The sequence below is a fragment of the Prenolepis imparis genome, unplaced genomic scaffold (genome assembly GCF_030444845.1).
Source record: "Prenolepis imparis isolate NDT839.2.m4 unplaced genomic scaffold, iyPreImpa1.0 SCAF_14, whole genome shotgun sequence".
Lineage (NCBI taxonomy): Eukaryota > Metazoa > Arthropoda > Insecta > Hymenoptera > Formicidae > Prenolepis > Prenolepis imparis.
In genome coordinates this window covers 8,291,085-8,301,701 of record NW_028141172.1, presented here as the reverse complement: position 1 = coordinate 8,301,701, position 10,617 = coordinate 8,291,085, and the positions used below count along the sequence as shown (strand labels likewise).

At 33.8% G+C, this 10,617-nt stretch overlaps 3 protein-coding genes across 4 annotated transcripts; all 3 read left to right on the top strand.

Annotated features, from left to right (window-relative positions):
* Positions 1-873: 873 nt before the first annotated feature.
* Positions 874-5,851, top strand: LOC145945264 (uncharacterized). 2 transcript variants are annotated; one of them, XM_083054150.1, is made up of 9 exons: positions 874-1,276; positions 1,388-1,426; positions 2,445-2,522; positions 2,798-3,038; positions 3,151-3,514; positions 4,607-4,665; positions 4,982-5,167; positions 5,267-5,506; positions 5,775-5,851. In XM_083054150.1, the coding sequence occupies exons 1-3, from the start codon at positions 1,062-1,064 to the stop codon at positions 2,458-2,460; spliced, it is 270 nt and encodes an 89-aa protein (XP_082910276.1). In that variant the 5' UTR covers positions 874-1,061; the 3' UTR covers positions 2,461-2,522; positions 2,798-3,038; positions 3,151-3,514; positions 4,607-4,665; positions 4,982-5,167; positions 5,267-5,506; positions 5,775-5,851. The 2 variants fall into 2 exon arrangements, with proteins under 2 accessions (XP_082910276.1, XP_082910275.1); XM_083054149.1 differs by lacking the exons at positions 1,388-1,426; positions 2,445-2,522.
* A 3-nt stretch (positions 5,852-5,854) lies between these two features.
* Positions 5,855-9,481, top strand: LOC145945263 (uncharacterized). The gene is made up of 2 exons (XM_083054148.1): positions 5,855-5,971; positions 6,055-9,481. Exon 2 carries the CDS (start codon positions 7,472-7,474, stop codon positions 9,419-9,421), a length of 1,950 nt encoding a protein of 649 aa, XP_082910274.1. The 5' UTR covers positions 5,855-5,971; positions 6,055-7,471; the 3' UTR covers positions 9,422-9,481.
* Positions 9,482-9,583: 102 nt separating this feature from the next.
* LOC145945627 (uncharacterized) lies at positions 9,584-10,501 on the top strand. Its single transcript, XM_083054683.1, has one exon. It carries the CDS (start codon positions 9,584-9,586, stop codon positions 10,499-10,501), a length of 918 nt encoding a protein of 305 aa, XP_082910809.1.
* The last annotated feature ends 116 nt before the right edge of the window (positions 10,502-10,617 follow it).

Below are 10,617 nucleotides of genomic sequence, written 5' to 3'. Positions count from 1 at the left end.
GTTAGATTTAAATTTCGTTCATTTCTACCGAACTTATAGCTGCCTGAATTTTACTTATTTTTTAATAAAAAAATATTCTCTTGATTTTTGTGATCAATGCAATTATCACAGTCATATCAATTATCCACATAAATAACTCGAAATAACTACCGAAAGTATCTCCTTTCTTAATTTCAAGGAGCTTTTAAAGAGCTTGGGGTGCTTCTACGATATAACGCAGAGATTTTATATGCGTGCGAAAGTGATATCCTGCGTTGTCCTGCGCAGGCAATGGAGATGGAGTATGGATTTGATTTCGTCGTCTGGTACTGTTCCATAAACGCCTGCACAGTAGTGATTAAGCACGTGTAGTGAAAAGTTGGTACAAGAGGGAGAAAAATAACAAGGAAAAAAATAGTAAAGTTAGAAATATTGTTGAGTTCGATTTTGAATATAATTATTAGTTTTTTTTTTACAACTTTTTGATTTTTTTCCTTTAAATGTGAGTATAATATTAAAAACTATAATTAATGTGTTGTGAAAACTGTAAATATTGTGTTTTTTATTAATATTATTATTTTACAGAATCCATTGCGTGTGGAAATAGAAACTTTTATTAAGAATGAACCTGTACTGTGGAAAAGGTTCGTTGTACGACGTATGAATAGGAAGCGTATAAGGTATCTTTGGGGGGAGAAAAAGAAGTTCCTCGGATCTAAGTATAATGATATTTTTAAGTTGAGACGCGTGTTCGAAGTGGAAAATGAATTTTGGGTTCCCGATGAAATGTGGGAAGGCTGGGAGGATACGCTGCAGGAGGAATAATGAGATAAGTGGAAGAATGTGACTAGCATATTTAAGTTTTATTTCAATTAGAACGCGAATGTACTTAGAATGTACTTACTTGTTATATGACACAGGATTCATTAATTAAAGATGCAAATTATAAAGGAATATTTTATTTTGAAAAATTTTATGAAAGAAAAAGAAAAAAGCTTTGGTTTCATAAGTTTAATAAAAATAGATATTTTATGACATTGTGTGTGTCATAAATAGAATAAGAGCAAACCATTTTAATCTTAATGAGTCACTATCTAGCTATATATAAGAAAAATTATATTGAGGATCCTAGATGTGATTACGATGGTGAAAGCGAAAATTTGAATCATGTTATATGGCAGTGCAATAAGTATGGCGAGGAAAGAATAGTAAAGGATGCAGAACTAAGAGCAAGAAAAATCTTAAGGAATATCGATATTATCAAGACTGTTAAGGACAAAGACTGGATAACATTCGAGTACATCTTCAACTTCATTAGAAAAATTAAGAAAAGAAGTATTTTATATTTAAGAAAAAAAGAAATAGAGACTCTTATGTCTACATAATAGTATCTCTATATAATCTAAAGGCGAGGTTTTGAAGGCACATCGAACTCTTCATCCGAAGGGTAACCTAAAAAAAAAGAAAAAAAATCATAAGTATATTTTATATATATAATAATATAAAATTATATTGAAATATATATACAATTCTGTATAAGTGTATGTATAATTATATATAATTTTAAATTACATATATAATTACATATATACAAATCTTAATAATATATATACAGAATTTTATATATTTCTATATAATTTTATATTATTATTACATGTATATAATTATATATAAAAAATTTGTAGCATCGAGTGTCGAGCGTCTGCGTGTAGAAAATCATTGCACAGATATCAAATATGAGATAGATTTTAGCTTCTTGCGGCTATAATAATATATATGGTGAGTCATTAATAAATACAATAAATATAATTAAAAAATTAATATAGGTGAATATTTATTAAAAATATGTTAAATTTATTATATATATTTATATTATATTAATTATATATATTTATTATTATATTCATTAATAAATTTATAAATATATAACAAAAATATATATAAATGAATATATAATTGATATCATATATTAATTTTTAATACTAATGTGTGCATATTAGAATATAATTTTTTTATCTCAATTAGTATTTGTATAACTCATCAAGAGACACGGTAGTGTCTCGCGCCTAGTTAGGGCGAAGCCGACTCTCAGAAGCGAGGCACCGTGTATCTTTACGCGAATCGGACAGTTCGAGATAGTCATAGATTCGGATGCTCAATAACGGCTGAAGCGATCGAGTTTTTACTAGGTTTAATCGATAGATTGAGGTCGAACTATATAATGAAAGTGTCTTTATTTTTGCTCTACGTGCTTTGTAAGCGGAAATATCATAATGCAAAGTCTAAATATGAAAAATTTCTTTTATTATTAACAGCAAAAAGCTAAAATCTATTTCACTTAACATGCTCTGCGCAATGAATTTCTGCGCAGTGCCCGACGCTCGATGCTACCACATTGCTTGTAGAGTGAGAGAGGCATCCTCTTGATGGAAAAAGATAGCATGAATTTACTTGTGTGTTTCTAGTGGACGTGACTTGTGACGTAATCTGCGCACCAGTATGCGCGGCTTTAATAATCTCTTTAGAAGAAGACAGACACACAAGTAAATTCATATTATCCTTTTTCGTAAAGAGGATGCCCCAACTTAAGGCTCATTCAGACAGGACGCGTCAAGCGTCAAGCAGCGAGCAGCAACCAATAAGCGAGGCAATATTTTTTACGCCATTGCTAATATTACCTCGCTTATTGGTTGTTGAATGATTGCTGCTCGCTGCTTGACGCTTGACGCGTCCTGTCTGAATGAGCCTTTAGGGCTCCACTACCTTATAAGCAGTCTTATGTTTATATGTCTATGATTAACATTATGTATTTCCACAGAAATTGGATTTTTGAACGCACCGCAACGAGAAGAAAGAAAAAGACGAAATATATGAAAATTGCCGGGATTTGGCGGCAAGGCGCGATCAGCTGATTGGCGGATGACATTTGGGCGCGAAACACTGGCGGGAGAGGCCAATGAGACGCCCCAATCGAGATAATTTTACACGTAATGTGAACGTAATCTGCGCACCAGTATGCGCGGCTTTAATAATCTCTTTAGAAGAAGACAGACACACAAGTAAATTCATATTATCCTTTTTCGTAAAGAGGATGCCCCAAATTAGGGCTCCACTACCTTATAAGCAGTCTTATGTTTATATGTCTATGATTAACATTATGTATTTCCACAGAAATTGGATTTTTGAACGCACCGCAACGAGAAGGAAGAAAAAGACGAAATATATGAAAATTGCCAGGATTTGGCGGCAAGGCGCGATCAGCTGATTGGCGGATGACGTTTGGGCGCGAAACACTGGCGGGAGAGGTCAATGAGACGCCCCAATCGATATAATTTTACCACGTAATGTGAACTTCCTTCCTGCCCTTGCCTCGCCTTCGCTGAAACTGGGAAAAAACTGGGAGCTGTCCGTCGTTGCTGGAAACTCTACGACTACCGAAATAATATACGAAATAATTGCGAACGAATATACGATGGCGTTGCACGAATCCACTAAGGAGAATGTTCGCAAGCACCTCGAGAATGTGTCGTCACACGTGAGTTATAATCGCGTATTCGTTATATATTATTTCAAGAGTACACTGCACACTGCTTTTTCCTATCCGCATCTTCTCTTTTCGTTTTTCTACAGAATCACGTTTTCCTCTTTCTACCGCATCCTATATTTCTTCTGTCAAGTTTTTTTTTGACAACACAATCAATATTGAACACGTGTCAATATGAAAGTATATATAAATCTACTGTTTATTAAATAATTCGGGGAAAAAAAATATGTTTTGAAGCAAAAAAAAAATACTATATATATTTAATAATAATATAACAATTAATAATAACAATTATATAAGAAAAACACAAGTTTATTTAATGTACAAATGCAATATTTTTAAACATCACACATACACATATACATGTACAGATACCCATGTACCTGTGTTTTGACTTTCAAGCTCAGAATTACTCAGAATATGCAGCTTTTTCATCAGAATGTTTTAGCATTAGATATATTCATGATGTTGAACTTAATGCCATCAATAACCTAGAATGAAGAGGTAGACAATTTTCTATGATCAATTTACTACAGAATTTTCTCATCGATTAGTACTTGTTTAGGTTAATATTTTTTGGTACCATATACATATATCGAAGCTCTGATTGGCACTTAACTTTGAATTTATAACAAATAAATATATTACGGTTTGCTATTCCATACAAGTACAATCCACACAATCTACAATTCTGAATGTTATTTAGTCTAGAATATAATAAGCATATCTGAATTCGATATTCAATATATTTCTTAATATGAAATCTTTTATGATTTTATTGATTATTTTATCACTGAAATGTCACATTTGCTCAGAAACAATTTGTTTCAATTAATTTCACAAAAAAAAAATATATAACATACTATTTTCTTCAAAAAATATTTAAATACAGTGTTTGAATTATGCAAAGATTTCATTGAGTTATTAGTAATTATGTGAATAATATAATAAATGATTAAAGAAATGGATATTACAATGGAAATTATTACCCCATTATTAATAATCTTTTTTTGTTAAAGAGAATTTATTTAGATTATATTATTTTATTAAGTTTAGATTAATTGTGATCTTTTTTTTTTGCAGATATCACCAAAGAAATCATATCACCAACTATATCTCAGGACCATGGATTAAAAAATGGGGTAAACATAATTTCATTACTATATATGATTTCAATATTTTTATTATATAATAAATAAATATGATTTTTTAAAACGACCAATAGAGCCAAGCACGAAAATTAATTCTAATTTTTAGAACTGTATCTCTTGGTTTGAGATTACTAAGTTCCATCAATTCATAATCCTCGAACTTTACAACGGGAAAATAGGCGAGAAAAATATAGGTCCGAAAAGTCGCTGAAAAAAAAAAAATATTTCTTAAATTTATTTTTATTATATTTTATTTTGTATTGAAATTCCATTAATTAAAATATTTATTATATATAAATTTTTATAGCTTTCCAAAACAAAAGCTGTGCGAAAGATACAACTGAAGGAAGAGTTCAGTCCGGAATTGAAACCACTACTTCAGGAAGGCCCAAATTGCTTTATAATTTTTCCCATGTAATTTCCTGATATCTGGAACATGTATAAGAAGGCTGTGGCATCCTTTTGGACCATAGAGGAAGTACCTCTTTACAAGGTAAATTATTGCGCTGTAATAAATTTTTTCTCAAAGAAACACAAATAAAGTTTAATGAATTTTGCTTTAAATTTTCTATAATTTATTAACTTTTTACAGTTGGATAAAAAATACTGGGAGGAGAAGCTTAATTCTGACGAAAGATATTTTATCTCATGTTTTGGCGTTTTTTGCTGCTTTCGATGGAATCGTTAATGAGAATCTGATTGAGAGATTCAGTCAAGAGGTGAAAATCGCGGAAGCGCGTTGTTTCTATGGCTTCCAGATAGCCACAGAGAATATTCACTTTGAGATGTATTCCTTGCTCATCGAAACTTACATTTCTGATCAGAAAGAAAAGCAAGTACTATAGTTGGCAATATTTTGTAGTTATCTCAGCACATGTACATAAATATGTATTAGTACAGTTACCTTGATATATATAATGTTGTTTTTTGACGATTTTATTTCAATTATATAAAAAGATTGCATAATTAATATTACTAACATAATTATTATATATTGTTATATACATTATTTGTTATATTTATTTATATCTACTATTTTATTATTTAAATTAACGATTTTAATTCAATTAAATGCATTAATGCCATAATTTTATTTGCAGAGATTTCTTATTTAATGCAATCGAGACGCTTCCTTGCGTGGGAAAGAAGGCTAATTGAGCATTAAACTGGATCAATCGCATTCGCGGCGGTCGAAGGTATCTTCTTCAGTGGCAGTTTCGCTGCAATCTTCTGGCTAAAGAAACGAGGAGTCATGCCAGGTCTCACCTTCAGCAATGAACTAATTTCACGAGACGAAGTTAGTAAATTAGTTGAAGTATATCTATATGTATTTAAGTATTTATATAACTTATATGTTCACACTTATTGTTCACTTTTTAGGGATTACATTGCGATTTTGCATGTTTAATGTTTAATAATAAACATATACTATCAAGGCTCTGACTATTCAAAATTAATAGATAAACGGGCTAATAAGAGCCGAGCGCGGATAGAAGCGCGACAAAAAAAGAAGAAACGAACTTAGAGTTAAAAAATTAATTTATTCAAACGTTTCGGTCCCTGATTCGGGCCATCTTCAGTAAACTGTACAAACATAAAATAAAAATAAAAATAAAAAATTGAAAAAATGGCAAAAAATTATTTAACAAAAAACGGTGAGGAGATGGTAAACAGAAATGTAGTATAATTCTAATGAAAAGGAGGACCAACTTGAGATAGAGAATAATTAAAATTAAAGATAAAATCAATACGTACATAAAAGAAAGAAGAATGATTCAAAAGATGCATAAGGATCGTGCGGCAAAAAACGGCGAAGGGCCCCGCAGCCAATGTATAATCGCAACAGCGTCACCTCTCATCGTTACCAAACGGAAAGAGAACGTTTGTAAATGCATATTGTTGCAAACCTGTGTTGATTAAGGAAAAGTTGATCGAGCTAGCAAAGAAACACGAAAGAAAGAGGCAACTTACCGATGCTAAAAAACACAGAGGCCTACGGGAACGTACATATAATCGCCCTTGTTAAACGATACATCGCGACTGGTCTTTAAATGGAAAGATGAGATCGAGACAATAATATAAACACAGAATGAGGTCGACAGGAAACAGATGATAAATGAGCGCCCGCTTCGCTTTAGATATTATACATATTTTCTATCATCGGGAAATATATATGTTGAGTATTGTATATGAGACGCGAGATAGGCCTCAGCCTGCGCGAGAATCAATTTTATATTATATTTACGCACATCAAACGACGAGTGGGGACAACCCACGAGTAGGGATTTCGGTATAATTGCGAGCGAATTCGGAAGAAGAAGAAGAAGTGATTGACAGCGTGAGAAAGCGAAATTCCTGTACAGACAGAGCAATAAATATATTTCCAAGTATTTCGAGTGAAATGTATAGTTAAAAATCAGCACCTTAAAAATTTAAAAATTGAAATTACACATATTTATGGTCCTTCGAGCCGGATCCGCGTGTGCGAGTAACTCGGTGAAACAATTTCCGATCAATAATTTATTCGTACTATGTGGATCGATTAAACTGCGTTAAATAATCACAATTTTGCATTTAAATTAAACGAATACTTGTAGTCAAAAATCTGTTAATCACGCGTCGATCAGATCAAACTTAATCAAGAACAATAGCGAACCGATATATTCGCCATTAGGCTGCGTGTTGACGTGACCTTTGCAGTTATTCTTCGAGGAATTCAAGTATTACAAGGACAGTAAATGTACACGTCGATTTCAACGGTTTTAAGTGAAATTTTGCGCGACGATTAATTAACAAGATGACCGCGGAGCAATTAAGAAGACAGAGAGGAGCAATTAAAGCAAAATTAACAGCAACAGAAAATTTTCTGAATCGCATAAAGAACGACCCAGAATCAACCACGAAGGAGGAAATCGAACTACGTTTGCATAGTTTGGAAGAAATACATGGTAAATTTCAAGCAATCGCACAGCAAATTTCAACAGTAATTTCGGAAGACGAATCCAATGAGCGAGATGTGTCGGAGGAAACGGAGTTCGATGACCGATATTTGGCAGCGAGAGCATTGTTGATAAAAATGCTCGAGGAATTGCAACCCACAGCCCAGGCTACTACCAGCGGCGGCAGTCAAACGAGTGAAAGTGTGTTGGCACGAATCTTGGAGCAGCAGATGATTCTCATGCCCCAGCTCACGGAGCAGACAAATAATACAAGTAATGATGCTCTAACACGGATACTGGAACATCAAGAACAAATGTTAGAACGATTAAGCGTACGATCAGCAGGCACACCACGAAAACCGCACGTGAAACTGCCGATCCTCAAATTACCTACATTCAACGGAGCAATCGAAGAATGGAAAAGGTATGCTGATACTTTTAAAACATTAATTCATGATAGCGATCTATCAAATGTACAAAAGCACCAGTATTTAGTCGGTTCATTAAGCGGTGCTGCAGCAAAAGTAATAGAATCAATCGAAATTTCTGATCAAAATTATATTGTCGCATGGGAGTTATTAAAAAAACGATACGAGGATGACAAGGTTATTCGCAAACGACACATTCAATGTTTATTCGAGCTGCCACGTGTACCTCGCGAGTCTGCCGGAGCCATTCGAGATCTCGTGGATCATGTACAAAAACATCTCCGAGTTTTACAATCGATGAAATCCCCGACCGAAAGCTGGGGAGAATTAATAATTTATTTAATAGAAAAGAATTTAGATCAAGCCACGAAACGACGCTGGGAAGAACATGCACAAACTCTGGAAAATCCCACGACGGATAATATAATGGACTTTTTACAACGACGGTGCCAAGTATTAGAACGAGCTTCCTTAAGCGAAGGTGTTGGAGAAATTAGGTCAAGGAATCATAACAATGATAAGGTCGACGGTAACAAAAAGCAATCATTTAATTCGAGAATTCAAGGCAAAACAACATTAGCTACTACAAATCAAGGACGCCGATGTTATTTTTGTCAAGGCCAACATTTGATTTATCACTGTAATCAATTTTTAAATTTGCCCGTAGAAAATAGAATTGAGACAGTAAAACAACTGAAGCTATGCATTAACTGCCTCCGCAACGATCATCTAGTAGCCAGGTGCAAATCGAGTTCATGTCGAAAGTGCGGAAAGGCTCACAACACATTATGTCATCTCACCAAGGAGATGGCAAATTCAAAACAAGAGGTCTCAGCTGTTTATGGATCATCAAGCGATACATCGAGCGGCCCAGCGGTTCATCACGTGCAAGGCGATACGAATCGTAAGCGTGTTCTTATGTCAACTGCTATTGTAAACGTTACCGGGCGAAATAATTATATTTATAAATTACGAGTATTATTAGATAGCGCAAGCGAAACAAATTTTAACACGTCAGCAGCGTGTAAAAAGTTAGGAATAAAACTAGATAATATTTACGAATCAGTTAACGGTCTAAACACAATGAACTGCGTAATCGAGCATGGTTGTCAGTTGCAGGTACAATCACGAACATCTGAATTTTCAGCAAAATTACATTGTCTGGTAGTGTCAAGAATAACAAAGCAATTGCCATCATGTTCGATTCAAGTCTCTCAGTTGCCGATTCCGAAGAATCTGAAGCTAGCAGATCCTTTGTTTTACAATCCAAATAATATCGATGTTTTAATAGGCAGCGAGTTATTTTTCAAATTACTAGAATCCGAAAAAATTGAACTTCGCGACGATTTATTTACCCTGCAAAATAGTAAATTCGGGTAGTTAATAGCAGGATCATTACCGGAATATTTAATTTCCGATCATATTAATAACGGTTTGTCATTTAACGGTTATACTTGTTTATCAATTCAACAAGACTCTATTAACAACACATTATTAAGATTTTGGGAATTGGAAGAATATCCGATCGATCAAAATATTATGATGTCAACCGAAGAACGCAAAGCGGAGAATCAATTTATAAACACCGTGAGTCGAAACACATCAGGAAGGTTTATTGTCAGATTACCTTTTCGAGAAAGCAAGGGGGAACTCGGTAACTCGAGAGACATAGCAATGAAACGATTCAAATATTTGGAGCGCAAATTTCAAAATAATAAATTATTTCACGAGCGATATTCTGAATTTATGCGAGAATACCTCCAATTGAATCACATGTCTAAGGTAACAGAAAATTCGAATGCGATAAGTCCGATCTATTTGCCGCATCACGGCGTGTTGCGCGAATCTAGCATTACCACAAAATTGCGCGTAGTATTTGACGGTTCGGCAAAGACAGCATCGGGCATCTCGTTAAATGAGACGCTAATGGTCGGCGCGAAATTACAGGACAATATAATAGATATAATCTTACGGTTCCGATTACACGCAATTGCAATTACCGCCGATTTAAAAAAGATGTACAGACAAATTTTAATACATAACGACGATCGGGACTATCAAAGAATATTGTGGCGATTTTCAATAGATGAGCCTATACAGGAGTTCAGACTTAATACTGTTACTTACGGATTAGCCTGTGCTCCATTTTTAGCGATACGATGCGTTAGGCATTTGGCGAGTCAAGCAAGTAAAGAATTCGAAGAAGCTTCTAAAATTTTATTAAATGATTTATACGTGGACGATATTATTACCGGAAGTGGTTGTGAGACTGAACCGATTGAATTGATTAATCAATTGAAACAATTATTAAACAGCGGTGGATTTGAATCTCACAAATGGCGTTCAAATTGTAAAAGAGTTCTAAATAATTTGCAAGCGGACGAGCGAGCGAGCGAATCACTGAATGTAACTAGCGAAGCGAACGATATAATTAATGCAAAAACGCTCGGTTTAAATTGACAGCCCGAGCAAGATATTTTTAAATTTTCTATAAAAATAACAAGAAATTTATGCGAAACAAAACGGGAAGTACTATCAAACATTTCCAAATTGTTCGATCCATTGGGTTTAATTAG

What these genes read in the sequence shown, in the direction of transcription:
- LOC145945264 (XM_083054149.1), top strand. Translation starts at nt 1,062, where the DNA reads ATGAGTCACTATCTAGCTATATATAAGAAAAATTATATTGAGGATCCT. An exon ending in AAAGACTGGATAACATTCGA is followed by an intron (nt 1,277 to 2,797) that starts GTACATCTTCAA and finishes GTATTTCCACAG; the next exon opens with AAATTGGATTTTTGAACGCA.
- LOC145945263 (XM_083054148.1), top strand. Translation starts at nt 7,472, where the DNA reads ATGACCGCGGAGCAATTAAGAAGACAGAGAGGAGCAATTAAAGCAAAA.
- LOC145945627 (XM_083054683.1), top strand. Translation starts at nt 9,584, where the DNA reads ATGTCAACCGAAGAACGCAAAGCGGAGAATCAATTTATAAACACCGTG.